Source organism: Thermobia domestica, chromosome 2, assembly GCF_964235325.1.
Source record: "Thermobia domestica chromosome 2, izTheDome1.hap1.1, whole genome shotgun sequence".
NCBI lineage: Eukaryota > Metazoa > Arthropoda > Insecta > Zygentoma > Lepismatidae > Thermobia > Thermobia domestica.
The window spans coordinates 329,443,144-329,466,324 of record NC_137455.1 but is presented as its reverse complement, the minus strand read 5'-3'; the positions used below and the strand labels follow the sequence as shown (position 1 = coordinate 329,466,324).

General features: G+C 38.2%; 1 protein-coding gene across 4 annotated transcripts in view; it reads right to left on the bottom strand.

The window, feature by feature from the left end:
* The window catches only part of LOC145678690 (short transient receptor potential channel 1-like), a 124,753-nt gene extending 116,759 nt beyond the window's left edge, over positions 1 to 7,994 (bottom strand). For 2 of the 4 annotated variants that reach the window (XM_081749092.1, XM_081749093.1), the window contains exon 1: positions 6,367 to 7,994. In XM_081749092.1, the coding sequence (XP_081605218.1) occupies positions 6,367 to 7,596 (1,230 nt within the window). In that variant the 5' untranslated portion in view covers positions 7,597 to 7,994. The remainder of the gene's footprint in view (positions 1 to 6,366) is intronic. The other 2 variants (XM_081749091.1, XM_081749094.1) reach the window with 1 other exon arrangement.
* Between the last annotated feature and the right edge of the window lie 15,187 nt (positions 7,995 to 23,181).

Below are 23,181 nucleotides of genomic sequence, written 5' to 3'. Positions count from 1 at the left end.
GAAAATTATTCTTTCAAATGTTCGAACAAAAAAATATTTTTGTTCTCCATCTTTATAAAAACAACACCAATCAAAGTAAAATAGACTACCGGTACTATTGTACTCGTAATTCACTCACTGAATGTATTGATTTGGAGCTGTCAAAATCTACGACAAAATGTTCCAGGTGCTTGCAATCAGTACACATGATTTGACTGAGGCTGTCCACATCTTCCAAAAACAACAAGTTGCACTATGATCTTATCTGTTTCTTTGTGTACCGGTGACTGACTGTCGGTCACCTACATCGTTCATGCTCCACTGCTCCATTCTGAAAAATTCGCTTACAGGAAAGAAACATTTGTTTCCGAAAAAAAATATACATATATTGTAGTTACTCATCCGAAATGTGACGCGAAAAAAGTAACGCAAACTAGGTACGTTACTTAAAAATATGTAACGCGTTACCGTTACAGTTACTTTGAAAAAATGTAACGCGTTACAAGTAACACGTTACTTGCGTTACGTTACTTCCCAAGACCGCATTCTCTACAAGAGATGGGTCTTTAGTCTCACTCATGTGAGATTTGATTTTGTTTCACGGAAGCAAAAATCCAGTCATGAATTAATATATTTCTTACACATTAATTTATAAATGACAATTTAAAGGAGAACATTTTGTCTAGTAGTACAGCACCACACCAGAGCGTTTACAAACGTGGAATGAACTTGGCCAAAGAGGGATTGGATCGACAAAATACATTTCTCCGGAGGATGGACACAAAAGAAAAAGAAAAGGATAATTTAATTGAACAACAAGACAGCCATGGCCAACGAAAACAAGTAGTATTTTATTTGGAAAACTGGTGGAAATGTTGATTTTTCAAAATCCAAATCAACAAAGAAAAACACTAGATTAAGGTTGAGATTGGGCGCATAACTACGTCGGTAGGAGGAAGATCCCTTTGCACATTTCCTCCATCTGCAAGTCCACCGACGGTATTTGCAACTCAGAAAGTAGGCAAAAAACATGCAAATGAAACGATTAATGATTAAATGAACAAACGGTTCCTATAGATTAGCCGGTAGAAAATGAAGTCGCCCTCCAAGCTTCATATATTTTCCCTCAATCAGGGTTACACTGCTTGAGAAGGACTGCAGCACATTCTTTCTTCTAAGATATTATACTATACAAGAAAAATATCAGACATATATTATGCCCATAACCAGATTTTCTTCTATACAATTCCTGGTTCCACAATGCGAAAACTATTATGCTGGCCGCTACCGCCTTATCAAAACATTATACCAATGGCGGCATTTGAAAGGGAATGAACAGTTAGAATTCTGGATATAATTTATTTCGTTGGTGGGATAGCTACTGTATAGTAACTGTATAATAACCGAAGATGGGAATTTTAGGGGAAATTTTCATTCTAAAAAAGGAAGCGAAAATTGTTCTGAAAATAAAACGAAAAAGGGCAAAAACGTTCTATTTTTCTCAATTTTCTTTACTATTTCATTCAATTAAAAACAACATAATAGAAACTACGTATCTCTCTTTAATATATGTATTATTAATATATTGAGAAGGCTACACAACAATGTTAATTGTTACCACGCGAAGGAATAAAAACATAAAGTTGGTGTACTTGACAATTAAACAGCTCCAAGATGTTAAATCTAACAATAAGCTCGTTTCTATTTGGACAAAAAGTTTTGGTAGAAGCTAAAAGCTGGGATACGTGAGCAGTGTTGAATTCAGACATTTTCACCCGGGGGGGAATGTCAACTCCTCGGGGGGGGGGGGTTTGTTTTTGTATTTTTGCAAGAAAGCAGCATATTTAACAATTCCATTTACATCCACATCTTACCTAATATTAAGACTAATTGCTGCTAAATATTCAATGAGAGATTATAATTAAAACAAAAAACAATCGTTTAATTTTATCTAAAACATTAAATAAAGACTGGCAAAAATATTTTACACTAAACTTTAACTGCTATTTACAGTAACTATTTTTTGTTATTATTTCCTATATTCAGTACTTACTGTTTGTTACCAATGTAGAAGTTTTTAAAAAGATTTAAATTAACTGAAATATTTTTTGTCCTAAAACAAACATACATAGGAATATCTTAACAAAAAGTTATCATCCTTTCTCACACTTCTGATTCTAAATCAAGCATATTAGCCTTGGTTTCTTCACTGCATACACATCAATAGTTTAATTTACGAAATCTTCAGTAGGATTAGTGCCGTGTCGTGGAAAATCAGCGCTTGGCGCGAGAGTATACGATAGCACCCGTATATATGAGTGAGGTCGACAGACCAGCCGCGAAAGGTGAGAAAATTTTAAAAAGTGAACCCTGCTTTTCCTTGATTTTGAGCACTTTTCATTACTTTTTTCCTTTCATTTTATATAATATGTGCACATGTGTTTCATTCCTCTGTTTTTCTTTCCTTCTTTTCTTTTCTATTTCCCTCCTGAATTTTACAGCCCCATTACTTCATTACTTCGGTGCCCGGGGCCGGCGCCCCGCTTGCCCCACCCATATGGCACGGCACTGAGCAGGATCTTCATCACCTTCAATAGCAATCTTTCACTCATATACTACTATCATATTGATAAATTCTATATAAATCTCTAACCAAGGAGGGATAACTGTTCCTCCCTGATCCCACTAAATGACGCACTCTGAATCTCACCCTTTAACGGAATTATTTTTAATAAAGAAAGGTGTGTTAACTTTAACAATCGTAAAACACATTTACGTCTGTTACTTCCGATGGGAGAAATGGGATTTAGGCGCCCTATTTCAAATAATGCAAGAACTGTACATTTTCAAGAACTGAAGTCTGCTGACATCAGAGATCATATGGAATGATCGAAAGATCTTTCCTATCTTTCCTTTCCTATCTCAATCTGTGCTAGTGCTACCTACTAATATATAATACAGGGCGAGAGTATAGTACCTATTAAAATACAAACCTTTCTTCAACAGTTAACAATTTCATGTTCTGCCAAACTCGGTCATAGCGTTGAGAAATACAAGTTTTATTGACTATTTGGTGTTCTATCTTACATGTTACATATTTATATAGAATGGGTCTGCGTCATTTATATGTATATTGAGAGATCGGATTTCGTCTGCACGTGCACGGAAAGAAAGCAAATAATTGGGTGAAGTAATTTCTACATTTTGTGACTGAAATTTTTTGAGTTTCTCCGGGGGGAATTAATTTTCTTCGGGGGGGAGATTCCCCCCGGGCTACCCCCTGAATTCAACCCTGTACGTGAGGCAAACTTCCTATTAAGAAGAAATGGAAACTCCAGTTCTGGCGAATTTGACAACATCCGAATTTTTCTGAAGATTAACTTTAAGCTTATTTCTTCATATTCATTTCACTTCTCTTCTATGGACATCTTACTATTTATTTTTTCTCTTCCTTTTCTGTAATTGTTCCAAGTATATATATAATGGTAGCCATCACATATTTGTGTCTGTAGATATAAAACTGTTCTATTTCCAAATTATGTGTTCTCTTTGGTTAAAGCTGCTGATGCACTTTGCAAATTGCACCTCCATCATTTGGATCCAGCCGGAGAAACCACAAACGTTAAAGATCTCACACAACAAAAATCACACTGAATCCACGATCCTCAGCGAGTAATAAATGGGGAATTTAGGAGCAGACTTCTGGTATGACTATAGGGAACAATGTGATACGAATTTCTCAGAAGAATGTTCATCGGGACAGAAATGAATTCATTTGCAATATTCGTATTCATTCCCAATGAACTCAGAAGCTCTGCGAAGGGAAAGCCCAAACAAGTTATATAAAGGTAACCAAGAAAGTTCTGTCGCTTTTGCGGAGGTCTGTGTTCCAATGGCCCTCACATCATGAGTCCAATGCAACTGGAGATAAGGCGAAGGGTTGTTGGTGTGGGTATATCCTGTATACTACCTGGTTATGGCAGTTCAGTTACCCGTGAACTTGTGAAAGGACAGAGCGAACATGGGACCAATCTATCGCTTTTTCACTCACCACCTTTGAACATCAATATGTCATCTAAGACGTACCTGGAAGATCAAAAATAGTCCCCATCTGCATCGACGACCTACCAACGTTCTGGAAGGCCATGGATTCCATCGCGGTAGAATTTGGTGAGCTGTGAAGCGAAGAAAGTATCAAATGGGTTTTGCATCTGTACTAGGGATTTGAACTGGCGTCCGGTAAAATAATTGTCCATGGAATGGAACAGGTGAAAATCGGATGGTGCAATGTCCGGAAATATGGCGAATACAATAGTGTTTCTCATCCAAGGTGTAGAATGGTGTCTTGGGTCATCCTAGCCACGTGGGGCTTAGCATTGTCCTATAACAGGAGGACCCCTTTGCGATTCAGAAGTGCTTTTTTTTCAGAGTTTTTTTCTGAATACAGCTCAACTGCTCATGTACACAGTTGCATTGATGCTATGATCAGCTGGCAATAGTTTTCGATGCATAATGCCGCGAGCAGTCCACCAAACACACAGGAGGAACTTCTTCTGGTGCAGTGCTGGTTTCGCCTGTTCTGGTTTTGGAACCTGTTCATAGGATACTAACCAATGATGACAGCGCCGTGGAGATTCGTACAGGACCCACTTCTCATCACGTCAACTCCCTTTCCAGAAATGGCTCCTCAGAAATGCTCGCGTTGCCTTCTGGCCCGGAGTCAAATCATACGAGACCCATTGATCCAAACCTTAGTGCTTCCCAAGTTGATGGAGGTGCTGCCAAATGGTTTCTCCACTCACACTCAATTATAGTCCCAGTTCCTCACATGTCTAGCCACTGTTCGCCTCAATTGCTGCCTGAAGATCTTCATGTGTTGGTCTTCCTGCACTTGGACGTTTTCGAGTGTTTCGTCACCGTCCTTAAACTTGTTAAACCACCGCTGCATTGTCCGCGGACGACACCTTCACCAAAGGCCTGGCATATCTTCCATCTCGCTGCAGCGGCGTTTGACCCCAGTTTGAACTAGTACAGCATACACGCCCTTATGACGCTCTGTGGAGGTCCCATGTTCACTCTGTCTTTACGCAAGTTCACGGTGTAACTGAATTGCCAGACCAGGTAGTATGTTGGATATACCCACATCAACAACTGACCTTCGCCTCATCCCCATTCGCATTCAGCTCACGGTGTGAGGGCCAATGGAACACAGACCTCCACAAAAGGCGACAGAACTTTCTAGGTTGTCTTTGTAAAATACGGTGTGAAACATTTTTCGTTCAGAGAGTGTGAATATAAGTAATTACAGTCAGTATACAGCATATTGAAATGAATTTTGACTGATAGTGAAAGTATTGTATGTGTAAGTGTGCTCTTCCACTATCCTCGTTTACGCGTATACTCCTCGTCGTCGCTGACGCGCCTGCTTCCTACGGACACACCCGCTAGATACCACTCGCCCCCCCCCCCCCGCCTCCTGCGCTTCTGCCCTGACTGGCATTCAAGCCTTTTAGTGGCCACCTAGCACAAATTTATTAGTGTTTTACGCATTGTAATTTTTATGCCATACGTCCACAGTCTCCTTATACTGAGCTCCCCTGAAGTCAATCTACAATTAGTAATGGAGCTCCTCATTTAGTGCATGCTCTGCTAAAAGAAATACAAAGCTCTAACGTAACCTGAAAATGTAAGAAATGTGTCAAAATTTGGTAGAACCGTCTGCTCGAGTAATGTCTAGCTGTTATCTGTGGTGTCTATGGTTCAATCCTAGGTCTCACTAAGTTAGTTTTCTGGTGAATAAATACCAATATCATTAATCTCATCATCGCTTTCTCTCAATAGCATCAGTGCACAATAATGTAATATTAAACTTAAAATAAACATTCCAAATTCTATTTCTTTTTATTAATGACTAGCTGAAGTTCCCATTCTTCGCATGGGGGCTGCATTTGGAAGGTAACGCCTGTGGGAGTATCACCATTCATTTTAGCGACCGCGAAAACTATGGATTTGACACTAATATCGGTCATTTTGGATTATTTTTACATGTTTTGGTACCCACCCCCCGCAGGTGACCCCCGTTACGAATACAATGGTAGCTCGCTAATGTAAGTGTCACCATTGACCTCTGCTACCGCGAAAACTATGGATTTGACACTAATACAGGGCATTTTGGATTATTTTTACTTGTCTCGCCCACCCTGAGGCTCCCCTGGATCGAATTTTGAAAAACGGTTCTTCTTGGTCTGGGGCCTGGACCAAGGAACCGTGACCAAAATTTGGTAACTCTCGGTCCACTAGTCTGTTCCCTAGGCCGCACACAGGCAGACAGACATACAGACAAACTCTTTATTTTATTTATATTAGATTAGATTAGATTTTGCTTACCTTGTTATTTGCTAATTCTGCAGAAGAAGACTCATATGGTATTCTTTGTTTTGATATGTTTTCAGAAATGACCACATTGTGCTTCTTTTTCCCTCTTTCTTTTGTCTCTGAACGTGATGGCTGTACATATTTCCTGCTCATCGTTTCCTCTGATCGACCCTCCGTTAACAGTCCCTCAGATTCACTAGCAAGAAGTGCGCTATCTGATTGACTTTCTATGATATCAGACGGATATGTCTCCATTGTTTCTTCCGTCGGCCTAAGGTTTTGGTCAGTTGCATCCTCCTTTTTTTTCTTTTTTGACTTCTTTTTAAGTGTTTGTGCAGATTCATCCTGTTCTACTGTTTCTTCCGAGTTAAGTACTGATACAGATGCATCTTCTCCTATGGTTTCTTCTGACTCAAGTACTTCTTCAGATATGTCTTTTTCTCCCGCCTTTTCCGATTTCTGATTACGTTCAGATGTATCCAGTTGTACTGTCTCTTCCAAATTAAGTACTGGTTCAGATGCATCCTCTCCTACAAACCCTTCTGACTCAAATGCTTCTTCAGATATGTCCTTTTTTCGTGCCTTTTTCGATTTCTGTTTACGTTCAGATGCATCCTCTCCTGCAATCCCTTCTGACTCAAGTGCTTCTTCAGATATGTCCTTTTTTCGTGCCTTTTTCGATTTCTGTTTACGTTCAGATGCATCCTGTTCTACTGTCTCTGCCAAATTAAGTACTGGTACAGATGCATCGTCTCCTGCAGTCCCTTCTGACTCAAGTGCTTCTCCAGATATGTTCTGTTTTCCTGCCTTTTTCGACTTTTTATGTTCAGTTCCATCCTCTTCTCCTGCCTTTTTCTTTTTCTTTTTACGTTCAGATGCATCGTCTTTTTCTGTACTTTCCGACTTATGCTCATGTTCAGATTCGTCCCCAATTTCTACATTTTTCGACTTACGTCTACGTACAGATGCATCCCCCTTTTCTGCTTTTTTCGACTTTTTATGTTCAGTTCCATCCTCTTTTCCTGCCTTTATCGACTTACGTCTACGTTCAGATTTGCCCTCTTTTTCTGTCTTTTTCGACTTACGTTTTTCTCCAGATGTAGCTTCCTTCGATGCTGAAGCCGATTCCTCTCCTATTGTCGAGTCTGGTGTCAATGTAGCAGATTTATCAAGAGTTAAATCTGTATCATCTTGTTTACTGGCTCCAGATTTCTTTTTATCTTTTGATCGGGATCGTCTCATTGTTCCTTAAAACTGGTCTTCTTAATCTTATAACATCCGTATCCTTCTCCTAATATATATCTACTTATATACCAACTTTCCGATATTTAGTATTTTGTTTTTCTCCTTCTGAATAACTATTGCTACCCGTGACAAACAGTTGTTCGATAGAAAAAAATGAAACTTAACAAACTTTACTAGTTATACAAATATATACTTTCGCTTTCTTTCACATATCTTCGTACGGTTGGCTCTTTCATAAATCTTACAGTGAATGTTTCTGCCTTGTAAATAGAGTCTGTATAGTTTGCTATAAACCAGAAAATACATCACAGATACACAAAGAATGGACTGGCAATAACAACAAAATAAGGAAAGACGGAAGTTTATCTCCTTAAAATGAGATGCAGTAAGTAATATATGGAGAATCCATGACTCGAATAGTTAAAACAACGAGTCATGATTTGATTTTTTTTTAAAAAAAATACTGTTAATATTGTTATGATATAAATACATATTCTTCGTTAACAGTACTTGTTTGTATTTAACATTTAAACTTAATAATATCTTGCATTTGAATGACGTGATGCTAGAATCAGTTTGTTATATGTAATTCTATTAAAACACTTGATATTTGTCACCTCTCATAAACATAACATCCATAAAAGAAAAGAAGGAAATATATAATATCCGCTGTTTTTCGATACATTTGCGAGTAGCTTCAACATCACTATAGCATGAATATTTTCAATCTACTAGTTATATATCTGTGATATAAATGTGTAGATTGTTAGGTGCGTTACTATACGTAAATTTTAATACACAAAAAATCAATTATTGTAGACAAAATAGGTAAAATATCACAAAAAATATTTTTCTCTTGCCTGAACCAGGAATTGAACAGATTTTTAATCAAAAACTTATCTTAAGTAGCAATATACTACACACATCTTACCATTATTGATGAGAAATGTATTGGTGTGTATTTTCTTCATTACCCGTCTTTTCTTTATATATCTATGGTTTTATGATGAAGAATAACAATTTTTAATTTTCTTCCTCTTCATATGTATTTTACACGCTTTCTTCATACATTTCTGCATATTATGAGCAATTTAAAACAAAATCTGTGCAGCTTGAAAATACGATTGCACATATTTAGAAAGATCGTTCAACGTGCAAGGACAAAGTGTTTTGTTACTAAATACAGTAATTTAGTTTGACACAAATACATCAGAACACAAATACAAAAAAACACGTCTTATATATTCTGTGCTTTGTGCATTATAGCCGTTCCGGTAATACAGTGTGATTAAAAAAAAAAATCTCACGGATTTCATTTGGGTCTAGAATTTCTAATTCAAGTCCGATTTTCATACGGTTTGTGGCAAATAATCAAGGAAGGATGGAAGATTTATAGGACTATGTTTACTGGTATAAATTCATCCGGGGTAATATCGACCACACCTCAACAAAAACAGCAAATATTCGCCAGTATACCTTACAATTGGAATGAGGTTTTGGATTTTTCAAGTGAAATTACAGAATTCAAATTAAGTGTTAGTGAAACACCCACAAATCACATGTTGAACAACTATAGCCGGTTTCCTGCGACAAACGACGGAGAGATTTCTTGGGCAGTCTGAGAGTCGGTAACTGACATTTCCCACAGCATTCGCCTGCGGGGTCCGATGCTTCCTTGTCTCACTCAGAAGTGATCTTGTTTCTTCCAATTTATTTACTTCCGACCATGTTCCTGTATGGGGCAGAACCTGAAGCAAATATGTTTATAAATGCTCTTTGTGTAGCTACAACAGATTTCGTTCTCCAAAAACTTTTAACGACAAACTCATGTTACCCCAAAAAGTACCCTTTTCTCACTGTACTCTGATCATACTCACACAGTAGCACAGAACTGTACAGCACAATTCTTAATACAACGGCCCAGTTTCCTGTTGCTTATTGACCTTGGGGACAGGGGCGTACGCAGGGGATGGGTCCTAGGGCTCCAGACCTCCCCCCCCCCGAAATCCCGACTTTTTTGTAAATGTAGTCTACTTTTAGGGGCAATTTTTGGAAATTTTCATATAATTTAGCCTCAAATTGTATTTGGACCTCTCCCGAAACGCTTTAGACCTCTCCCAAAATAAATTCCTGCGTACATCCCTGCTTGCGGAGGTCACCATCTAACGAAAACACTCAAATCTTCACAACTCACTGCACTTCAGTCCAGAGCCGTAGCTAGAGATTTCGGCGCCCGGGGCGAAGTAGAGTTCAGCGCCCCCTACACTCACTTTACCAATAATTATATATATATATATATATATTAAATATATATATAAGAAAAGCCGCTGAATTTTTATTTATCTTCTTGGAAAGACCATTACAACAACCAAAAACGATCATGATGTATCATTTTTCAAATGAGTTGTTTTCGAGTCTTATTTTGGACTTTTTGTTAAACTTGACAAAACTACCTTTGATTGTATACAAATTCACTAGGAGAACAGCTATGGAAAGTTACTACTATTTACGTTTCATACTATCAATAAGAAATGAAATTTCAATACATCAAAAACTATTTGCTTTTAAATTGTTCCAAATGGGTGACAGTATTAATTTCCAGTAATAGTGGTAAACTTTTTCATTTTATTCTGTATGTGACCACATCAATAGTATTTTAATTTCGATCTTTTAACGGTAAAAAATATTTTGTGAAATGTAATGGAAATTCAGAAGGAGCCTTTTTTATGAATTTCTAAATATTGATCGATGGAGGTGAAGAATATGTTCAATTTTTGTACTTAAAATCCAAAATATACTTTGGCTACTACATATGTCTGAAATTGTAGTAATTACTTAATTTCTTAATGAATGAAAGTTCCGAATTTAAGGTACTTATTATTAATTAACATATTAAAACACACTAACACGTACATTTATGAAGAATATGTGTACTTATGTTTTGTATGTATGTAGACAGATAAAAACATCACACAACTAGACACGCATGCACAAAATAATATGGTGCCAATATAAAAAGTTGTTGAAAAATGACCCCAATAAATTCCTCCAAATTGGAAGCATTTGATATGTCAATGGAATTTTAAAATAAATCATTGGTAGTGATTAGTGGCTGAAAAAGTCGAACTTCGTTGGGCTAAGTTCTGATCCCTTAAGCCCTTATTCTACAACTGCTTGAAGTTCGAAAATGTTATTGTTCCCCTCGTTTACCTTTATTTTTAATATTCCCACGCAAACAGCAGCTTGAATGTGTTTCTTCATTCTTCTCACTTTCATGCAGGGGCGGATCCAGGACCGACTTCTAGGGGGGGCGGTGGGTTGTCATACTGTTACTTTTAAGGGCTCCAAACTTTGGGATGGGTTTTATTTATATATATAAAATAAGAAAGTTTCCCCTTCTGGGGGGGGGCGATAGCCCCGATCGCCACCCCCTGGATCCTCCCCTGCTTTCATGCCTTCATTCTCACCGTCGCACAGTGGGGCCAAACCAGGCAATTCTTAGCAAAAACTCGAAAAATGAAATAAAAGATCGAGTCGATATAATTTGTTATAATGAAACCTTAATAGTGTACACATAAAATAGTGTGCAGGAAAAGAAGTGATAGTAGTATACAGTTAAGAGTCTTCATCCCGGCGAAATTAAAATACCGCTAATTTTACAGTAATTATGTGATATCTTCAAATAGATAAAAGATAATCGAAATGTGGAACAAGAGCGCCCTAGACAATATTATTTTAGATAAGAAACCGTTATCACGACTCACTTATCTGCTTTCGATTTCGAGCCATTTTGAAAATCCGCATTTATTTTCGCGTTTCTAAACAGCTGAAAACGGAAAGCCACTAGGTGACTTGTGATAACGGTACCTCACGCAAAATAATATCGTCTAGGGCGCTCTTGTTCCATATTCCAATTATCTTTTATCTATTTGAAGATATCACATAATTACTGTAAAATTAGCGGTATTTTAATTTCGCCGGGATGAAGACTCTTAACTCATGGGACGTGTAAATTTGGTTATCCACCGAAGCCGGAGAGGCGCTCCTTAGAGACAGAAGATAGGAAATTGACTTTGAATGCGACTATTCCTACATTGCGTGTAGATATTCAGTGGCTGGTAAACATGGTGACACGACCCACATGTATGTATCGTTTTATTTAGAATGTTGATGTGATGTGTAGTCACTAATCATATTTGGAATGATGGTAATATCATTATCATATCCCTATGGTAATCCCCTACTTAATATCATATTTGGAAAATGCAGTGGTACAGAAAGCATATAAACTATAGTCAAACGATACAATGGCATTTTAGTAGAAAATATGGCATAATAATGTTATGTCTGTGATTTTTTAATATATCGTAGCGGAAACATTGTTCTTACTGTATGCAAAGAGAAAACCTACACACATTTGCACTTTTGGGAAATATAGCGCATTTTGGATGCAATGCTGCTTTTGAATTGAGCTGGGATGAATGTGAGAGCAAGTGTTAGGTTATTAGGCGTGTGATCCCCATGCACTCAGTGACAAAGTTGAATACAGATCGATTCTGGGAATTTTGCCGCCAAACCTAGTTGGGGCTTCGCCCCCCAGGACCCATCTTGTTTCCAACATCTAGTCATACTTCTCTGGCATTCCCCAACAGAACTAAACTCTAGTCAAACATATGTGATTAATGGTGGCTATATTTTGAAACGTCAATGTTTGCTAAACAATCTATGGACCATAGGGTAGAACCATATTTAAAATGGTGTTGATCAATTCAGTATTGTGTTTTTTGTAATGCAATGCGTGCACACAAGTGACATTGGAATCAACTATAATGAGCCTCCGCTCGCTCCAGCTCAGAGTGTTCCAATCAAGCCCTGAAATCAGCTCACGTAAAGCACGATGCAATATATGAAACAACATGAACAGCTTACTGATCCTTGTAAATCATAGTATGTTTAATATATCTGATAATATATTCATATCGAGAACTTGTGATGAGATAATTTTTATGTATTGAAGCGTCCTTGCATCTTCGTTGTCAAAACGAATCCAACACAACTTTGAAATAATTTTGAGAAGCAATAACTTTTCTCCAATTTTATTACTCTTCAGTTGTAAAATGAATAAGTAGACCTACACTTTTTCCTTTCATGCGTAAGAATGTAAGCCAATCGTAAATTGCCAAATCAAAGCATATTGCCCACGCGTTTGTTTGTGCCAATCATATAATCTGTTAGACTATATAATTTAGGCGCGAATATAAGGAATATTTCCTTTTATGATGTAAAACTCTATGTTTTTGATAAAAATAATGTCGAAATAACATTATTGTAGCCACTGCACGCACCAAACTAATTGGTTTTCTTTCAATTTTCTGCTTCATATTGCGAATTCTTATTTTTTGCGAGGAATTCAGTGTCTTGGCTCCACTGTGCGTCGTGATTAATCGGATTGGGTAGAAAAACGTTTTGAACTAAGCAAACTCATCACTGTCAAAACGTCGAACACGACTTTGCTCGTTTCTGATTTTGAAAATGCTCCTGCGCACACTATAAGTCACTACTCGGCACCTTGTATACCACATGCCATTAAGAAATCATCTAAAATAACTCTTTAAGTAATAAGTAAAAACTTGTTGTGACCTATTTAAACTTTTGGATTGCGAGCGAAGCGAACAAGAAAATTTTTAAGAAATCTACGTATTTCATTGATAACCGACAGCAATATTGATCTAATAGGGCGCCAATACTTTCTGGGGGCGACTCGTCTTTTATTCATGTCCAACACAACTTATTATTTCTCCTTGCTCGTTCAGCGCCCCCTTGCTATCAGCGCCCGGGGCGGGCGCCCCGCTGGCCCCCGCCTTAGCTACGGCTCTGCTTCAGTCCTATTGTAAGGTTCACTGGCGAATATTTGCTGTTTTTCTTAACGTGTGGCAGATATTGTCCTGGATGAACTTAAACCATTAAACATAGTCCCATAAATCTCCTATCTTTCCTTGATTATTTGCCACGAACCGCATGAAAATCGGAGTTCAGTTAGAAATTATAGACCCAAATGAAATCCGTGAGTTTAAAAAAATCACCCTGTATATGTAGTAGCTAAACCACTGCCTGTATAAATAAAAGCAAAGACAACAATGTTTGACATCTAAATCCTTCTAGACCGTTGCCCCAAATTTGATTATTTTTGGTATATGAATGGACTCTGGCCGGCCTAATTTAATTCTCAACTTAATTCAAATGTACTAGCAGTTATTTTGTGCACCCCCCTAAGAAAATCCTGGATCCGGCCCTATATATATAGGATACCCGTTCTTCGCACGAGGAGAATAACGATTCATTTGAACATAAAGGTGTGAATTTGGATTTAAACGGCATCGTAGTTGTAACTGTTAGTCTCAACAACCCCGAAAACTGTGGATTTGACACTAATATCGGCCATTTCCAATCATTTGTCTTGTCACAAAAACAGTTTACTTGGCATCATGCATCATAATATATGTCATGGCATCCACATGAGTAAATGAACTTAAAAGTTTGGTTAAAATATTACATAAAAGCTTTGTCTGTCAATTTGCATATCACAGTAAAGTATGCCTTTTGTCTGTTCTTTTTAAAGTATATATATATTACCCCTTCCCCCAAAAATGTATATGCTTTCGCTGCTAGAATGGCATGTAGGTCTATTTTAAGTCATTACTATCCTTTTGACCAATAGTCAGTACGCAATTTATTTCAGAAAATTTTCTTGTAATATTATTGCAAAATAATTGGAGGCAAATCACAAAACAATCATATTTTCTCCCTATCATCATATAAAAATTTACTAAAAATTGTAAGGAAATGTTCGAGTTACAAAATATTTTTGCGTCTTGGAAAAGATTTATTTGTAGCTTTAGTGCAAACTTCGCTATAAACTATAAAAATTTGTAGCTCAGCTACAGCTACAAGTTACAGATTTAGACTTGTAGCGCCGCTACAGCTTGAGCTACAAATTTTCTAGCTAGCTATTGTAGCTTCGCTACACATAGCACGCTACTTCCGAACCGACTATGAGTTCTATTAGTAACAACTATCACCTAGTATAGCTTGTGTCATATACTGTATATAAGGAAAAGTTGATAAAGTAACGCGTTAGTCTACATTTTAAAAGTAACTTAACCAACAGATTGAACTCTAGACAAGATATTTCACGTTTCTGTCAAATTATATTTCTATATCAGCATTTTGCTTTTAATGTGCCTATATTAGGCCTATTCAAAATTACCCTATATATATTCAAAAGTTTGGACTACCTTTTAGAAAATTCATTTAGGATAATTCATGAACTTTCAAGCTTACGCTGTGAAGCATGAGAGAACATCAGCGTATCGTTGTTTCACAAATTGATACTCATTAAACACTTTTACTGATATCTCCAACAGAACATCAGAGTGCATTAACAGTAAAGAAAATGTGAGTTAATTGTCACGTGAACATCTTTTCTCCAATGAAAATCCTGTGGTGCTGTATGGATGCGAAACATGGTGTTGTAAACAAAACTTGTGAAGTTTTATTTTCAATAATAATAAAAAATCGTTCTTTTTAGAGTTTGTTTTTGAAATGTCCAATGAAAACCATGGCCCTCCTCACCTGAACCGATGAAAGCTACTGAACACTGCGTAAATCCATTATTTCTTCAAGATAGCTATACAAGAAATTTATCGAGTACGAAATTTACACCTGACTTTACAAGAACTTTGTTTTGTAACAATCCTCTTCACAGCCGAACCAAGGATTTTCTTTAACGAGAAATCAGATACAAGAAGACTCACTAAGCAGGACATACAGTCACTTCCATAAAAGCCACAACCGATCTAACCTCTAGCGACCAACTCGGTCTATTTGAATGTATTGAATGAAGCGTGCCGACCCTAATTGTGCAATTGGTTTAAATTGGCCGGCTCGCGGCTTGTTCACCACAAAGCCGAGCTCAGAAAGACCGCTCGCGCCTACCGAGCCGATGGCGCACTTCAACCGAGCCGACTCGAGAGGATGGTTCATCTGAGCCGAGCCGAACAGAGCCGATAGCTCATCGCAACCTAACCGGCTCTGTGGTGAACATTACCGAGCTTTTATTGGGTACCTCTACTAGAAGGATATCACCTCAAAAATCCATCTAGATATGTGTCAATTGTTGAGGAACCGTGCAACTTCTAATGCTATAAAAAGTCAAGGGGTCATTATTAATGAACTTCGCTCCAGTGCACCTTCAATAATACTGCCCCAGAAAACATTGATGTTATCCATGACAGTATTGCAAAATCAAAACCTTTGATGTGCTGTAGAAATTACAGGTATTTTGTATCAAAAGTTACAACATCCTGTGATGAAGTCTGGAAGATACAAACGTGTGGCAGAGCATGAGGAAAATATTGACGAGACAGGTTCCCAAATCTGAATGTTGAACACAGTCGGCAGCGAGTTCAGTTTTCTTTTTCAGGTGTATGTTTTCCCTCGAAGTTGAAACATCGCCCTGCGCAGAATCTAAGATATACTAAATAGTGTCCCATTATGGCCTCAACTCATTTTGATTTCTCTTCAGAAAAGCTTTTCTATAGGAAAATGTGAAAGAAATCTCACTTTTGAGCACATCATTTATCTTTAAAAGAGGATACAACTAGGTTTTAAAAAAATCGTAATTCAATGTATGGCTTATATCCACTACTTTCAACCTGAGACAAAACCGATTTGAAAACTGTAGATAACACACTTCCTCAACCCTCGTAAAATACTAAGTGAGTGTTCAGGGTAAGGTGATGGCCAATATCTTATGAAACTGAGTGAATTCTTGCGAGATAGACTCTAGCAAACGGTGATACTATTTGGAGATATTAAGACTTTTAAGTGAAAAAATGTCACACCGCCATAAAAACCTTTCTAAAATGGTTCTGATACACCAATACAACAATAAGATTCATACTGGGAAGAAATAAAATCTCTCACCAAATTTAGTACCCTCAAACCTTTTTTCTATTCCCTACTTATAATAATAATAATAATAATAATAATAATAATAATAATAATAATAATAATAATAATAATAATAATAATAATAATAATAATAATAATAATAATAATAATAATAGATTTTTGAGTTTAGCGCCCCTTTCAGCAGTTAGGCTATATGAGAAGTAAACCTACAATTTAACGTAGGCAACGAACCACATGAGCTCCCGCCGGGAATTGAATCTACGTCTCCCACAACAAAAACGCGTATAATAATAGTATATTTGATTTTGAGTTTAGCGCCCCTTTCAGCAGCAAGGCTGTATGAGAAGTAAAGCTACAGCTTAACGTAGGGCCCGAACCATATGAACTCAAGCCGGGAATCGAACCCGCGTCTCCTACGCCAAAGACAGGTATAATAATAATAATAATAATAATAATAATAATAATAATAATAATAATAATAATAATAATAATAATAATAATAATAATAATATGAATTGATGAATTGCGTTTTGGTAGTGATGAAGGAAGGACATTTTTAACCACTCCAGTGAGTACTTCCAAAATGGAAAGAACTTTTTCAAAGTTGGTCTTGGTGAAAACCAAAATTCCGTTCAACAATGCTGCAAGACGTTTTAGAGGTACTGCTACTGAAGGTAGTGGGAAAAAGTTGTTGAAACACACAAACAGAAAGAGTTCTCAACGAATTTCAAGATCAATGTTCACGACGAATATTATTGTAGAGAAGTTTCCACGTGTGTGTTTTCTATTTTGTGTGCCAGACATAGAAAGGCAAATCAAGATGTTTGAATGAAGATCAGTGGAGTAAGATTTAGTGGAAACCACTTTAAAATAAAGCACGCCTCGGATTCTCGGATTCTCAGTTAGGTAGTGTAGATTTTTTTTTATCACTTAATTCTGTTTTCTTCGTTGGAGCATTCCGCCAGGCTATTTGTGATAAACTGCCAAAACTATGCGTAAGAATGTAGTATGGTATAAAACAACGTTGAATAGTGTGATAAAAACTTTTTCTTTAGATATGTTATCGTGGAAGATAGGCTACATGGGATAAAGATGTTAATGGTTAGGAGAGGCAGATTCACGATAGAAGGGGAGGCGAAAACTGAAGCTATGCTGCACCAGTTTGGAAATCCGAGAAACCCCATTGGTGGTGATAGGCTACAAACGACACTTCCAATTCCAAACGAAAGTTTGCTAAGGAAAGAGAGAGTAGACCGGTGTGGTTCTATTTTATTTTCATGGAAATCATCTCTTTACCTTCCTCATCTTTGATACGTTTGCTTTTAAGTATTCATCTTTTGGAAGTTTAAACAAAACGTACAATTGGCTTCTTTATTATAGTATTTACAAATCAAAGCAAAACATAACCATTGAGAGTTCCATATGTTGCTCGTATCTTTGAAATCCACCGGAAACAAGTGATACCGGAAGTCTTGGCGAAAATACGTCATGCTTGACCCATCCATTGTCACTAAAGACCATATTATGTATACGACAAAAGTGATTGCGGACCTCAATAAACTATATTATATTGATATACTGTATATTGTAGAAAGTGTCACATGGGTTTTGTTTTCCAATCATTGGTAGTTCGAGCTCGTATGTATTAAGCTGTTGTCCAGATACAATGTTGTCCACCACAAACTTGCATGGCTTGGAATCGAAGCTGGTACTTCTCACACCAAAATTGAGCGCTCTACAACGTTTTTCTTTTCTAAGAAAAAAAGTCTTTCTATTTTCCCTTTCTGGCGCTTTTGATTGCCACCAGGCTTGACGGGACACGAAGACAGAAACATTGGCAACATCTGGAAACGTGCATGCTCTTTAGAGGAACTGGACCTACTTATGGGTTTCGCTGCACGATTATCAGCATACCTCAAGCTGCTCGACTACGCCATACTAGATAATCATTCAGCTATAGCTCCCCTCCCATTAGTTAGAAATGTCCATTTTATAGTTGGAAATGTCCATTTTAAAAACCTTTAATTCAATCATCATTTAAGACGGAATTTTGTTATTTTTAAGCATTCCACTAAATAAAGATAAAAAATTGCTGTAACTTATATGTTTCCTTTAACGAATTGTGTATATTTTCGTTTTAGCAAATTAGTAGTAAGCACACTTTTCCTTGCACTTTCTCTTCCGAAACGACAACAAATATTCGGGCAATATACAATAAGAGCTGCCTGGTGGCTAAGGTAGTTGTTGCGCCTGAGTTTTCGTCGAGGTAACACGTCCTGTGTTGCTCGCGCCTTGGTGCTGATTCTGCTAGTAGTGATAGTTTTTTTTTGTGCGAGTTTTTGCTGTGCTTTTTGGGACTTGAGCAGAGTGAGCTTACCACTTGATTTGGGTGATTTCTCCCCGTTTTTGTTCAGTGAAGTGCAAGATTACGACTGATTACGATGGCCAATATTAGGCTTAACACTCTTCGCATTAGTTTTCAACCTATCTCCAAAGTTCCCAATTCGATTTCGCTCCATGAGTGGATACGAACCACTTTTGAGCTTGCACAAGATGCAGTATTAAGTATTCCACGTAAACTTCTATATATCAAATTAATTACTCAACAGCTCTGTGAACAGATCATTACTAAATTTGACAATAAAGTACCGTATGTAGATGCAGAAGGTACTTACGACCTTCCGCTTGACTCGGCTTCTCATACAATTAAATTGGTACGTATCCACGCGGTACCTATGGAAATTTCTGATAACCAAGTGAAACAAGTGCTTCAAGTTTATGGTGAAATTCTTAGTGTTAGTGACGAACTTTACACTGATGGTCATTATTATAAAGTACGTACTGGCCGCAAAGTTGTGAAAATGATTTTAAAAAAGAATATCCCTTCCTATATTACTCTCAGTTCTCTTCGTTGTTGGGTGACGTATCCCGGACAGACAAAAACTTGTGCCAGGTGTGACAGTGAAACGCATTTGGTGTCCCAGTGTGATCGCCGAACATTTAGCGCCCGTTTAGATCATCGGTCCAGTGATCCTTCTGGAATTTCTACTTTGGGTAGCCGAATTGCTCGACCTATCCTACAACTGAAGGATGCGCCTGCTATTCACAACTATAGTGTGTTTCCAGTTTTGCCGACAAAAAGCGGGGCCGCTATTCCTACCATGCCGACAACTCCGGATGACTCTACCCCGCCAGTCCCCTGCGAGGCAGCTTCTGTGTCCCGACCAAGTGATACATCCTCACAGGTCCCGTTTCATGAAGAGGGTATGGCCAGCCAAATTCTTCCTGAGGTTAACCCCGACGCAAATAAGGTAGGTGACTTATCTGATAAGACTGAGTGTCCCGGACCCCAGCCAATGACTTTCGATACTTCAGCACTTGCTCGGCCTGACCCTGTTGTTAGTGATTTCCTTGACACGGTGCCTCCTCTCTCCGATGTGCTCGACTCGACTGGTAGTGGTTCCCCAGTTACGCCTACATCCAGTGTTGATGACACTCCTGAACCCCCTATTAGTGAACAACTGAAAAAGAAGAAACGTTCCAGTCACGAGGTGAATACTGGGAAAGTTTTGAAAGTGACCGGGAAGACCTATGATTCGACCAGTAGATTAACCCGCACTAGATTACGACAGATGTCTCAATTAGATGCTACTACATGTAATGATGGGGAGGTTGTCCCCAAGACTTTGGACAGACCCGCTACGCAGTGAGAATATGCTAGTGGTCTGTTTGGGACTTTTGCTTTTGTTAATATTGCATCTTTTTGCTGCTTTCCTTGGGCCTGCCGGTTCTTTTGTGTGTGCCTTTTCCTCCACACCAAGCCTTTCCTTGCACTTCTTAATGTACTCTTTTAAAATAGGAACGGTCAATTTTTGTGGTCTAACATCTCCTACCAAGCAAAGTGCTGTTTTGGATTTCATTAAATGTTATTCTCTTGATATACTGTTTGCTCAGGAAGTGACCTTGACCGACCTTCAAGGCCTTTATCAGCACACCTTTTTTTCTAACGAAACTGTTAACGGCACGGGTACTGCACTTATATATCGTAATGATATAGAATTTGAACAGTTATACAAACATCCCACCGGCCGGATTATTACTGGAAATGTGGCCAATATCCGGTTTTGCAACTCGTATGCCCCTGCAGGTACATATCGACGGCGTGAACGTCATAATTTCTTTAATTCCGAGGTAGCCTCCGCCTTACATGACAGTTCTCGTTTGATTATATGGGGTGGAGATCATAACAGTATAGTTTCCGCTCAAGATTCCACTTCTACTTCGAACTTCTGCCCTACTTTATTACAGGTGATTAACCAATTTAATTTATGTGATGTCTGGCGTCATTTTCATCCCCACAATCCTGGACACACTTTTTTCTACGCCACTGGATCTTCATGCCTCGATTCTTTTTATATCTCACGGTCATTACTTCCACATGTGCAATCTGTGGAAAGGATTCCTGTTTGTTTTTCGGATGACATGGGCCTAGTTATGACTATCCAGCTACCGCTTCAAAAGCTTCTGAACCATAATAGCTTATTGCACCTCAATACCGGCATCCTTTCTGAGCCGAATTCCAGCAGTTGCTACGCCAACGCTGGAGAGAAATTAATCAGCAACTTTTGCGACGGAACAATATTATCCAATGGTGGGAGCAACGGGGCAAACCAGCTTTGAAACAAATATGTAAAGAATACAGCAGAGAACGGTCACAGCGATTCCATGAACAATATAATTACTACTCTCAGCTTCTACGCGACTATCATACGGCATTCCTTAACGGTGAACCTGTACTTCCACAAATTAAACAGATAAAGGCTTTCTTGTTAACATTACACCGCAAAAGACTCCACGGTATTACTGTTCGCAGCAAAATCTCATCAATGTCACCCACTGAGCCTCCGAGTCTTGTACATATCAGTGCTGAACGTCGCAGAGGCAAACAACAGATTATTCATAATATACTGGATGATAAAGGTGTTTTATATGAAGGAACTAATATTATTCCATACTTTGTGCGCTATTTTGCTGATTTATATCGCAACCATGATGTTCCAGCTAGTAATGACGGTGTTTACGATACCTTGAACCCTCTCCCAGTTGAACTCCAAGCAGAGCTTGATGCTCCCTTTACTGAAGCAGAAATTCAGCATGCCCTCCTCCAGGCAAAAAAGAATAAATCTAGTGGCATTGACTCCCTACCTTACGAATTTTACCAGACATTCCCAGATCTTTTCATTCCTTTTTTTACTGAACTTTTTAATGCCTTTCGTTCTAATTTACAAGTCGGCAAAACATTTACACACAGTATTATAGTGATCATTCCTAAGCAGCCCAAGAGCACTCGCATCAACCAATTTAGACCTATCAGTCTCGCATGTTGTGATTATAAACTACTCGCAAAAGTTCTAGCAGCTCGGTTACGTAATACTTTAAGTTCCATTCTGTTACCGGAACAATTTGGTCACGATCAGCAGCATCCTACATATCTGGCTTTATCGAATATTAGGGACACGATCGCTTATTTTGAAAGTCGTCCGAAATTAACTGCAGCGCTTTTGAGTACTGATTTTTCTCAGGCCTTCGATAAACTAAGCCATCAGTACTTATTCACAGTTCTTGAGAAGCTTCATTTCGGGCCAGTGTTTTTAAATATGGTTAAGACGTTATACTCCCAGCGTACTGCCCAACTTAAACTGAACGGAGCCTTAACGCGGGTCTTTCCAATTAACCGGGGGCTTATTCAGGGCTGTCCCTTGTCCCCCATGCTTTACAGCATTGTCGTTATGCCGGTTCTGTATAAGATCCGGAATGAAATGACGGGATTGTGTGTTCCTCCGGCTACTATTAAAGTTCAGAGTTTCATAGATGATATTTGCTTTTTCTTTCGCTCCCAGCGCGATTTAGATACTATCCTTACTAATCTCCAGATATTTAGTCAACTGTCTGGTGCGGAATTACATCCCACGAAAACCAAATTACTTTTTTTGAATGATACGTCTTCTTGCCCTTTTGTCTCCCCCTTCCCTGTCGTTAACACTCATAAAATTCTCGGCATTACTTGGCATACCACTATAAAAGCATCTATTCAGGCAACATATGGAGTGGCTGTTCCTAAGGTCATTAACTTGCTTTATAAACACAAAGCTCGCAATCTTACATTACATGAGCGAGCGACCTTCTTAAATATTTTTGCCTTCAGTCTATTTACTATATAATGCAGATTTTTCAGCTTTCTGTCTCAGACGCTAACACACTTAACAAACATTTGTTTGCCTTTTTGTGGTATCAATCGACACTGCGAGTACACCGTCGAACTGTGTGTACGACCAAGCAAGTAGGAGGGTTAGGTATTAACCTTTATTTTACGGCTTGTCAGTACACTGTCAGAATAGTAAATCCGTTCTTTCCCGCGTGGCACTGTACTGACACAGGCGAAAGGTCTACTTTGACCCGCGAGCACACCGATTGAGAACCAACGTTTCTGGCTCCTTTTACTATAGACTATCTCTTCATACAATAAGGCACATCATTTTAAAAAAAAAATATATGTGTGCTCGCGGGTCAAAGTAAACATTTCGCCTGTGTCAGTACAGTGCCACGCGG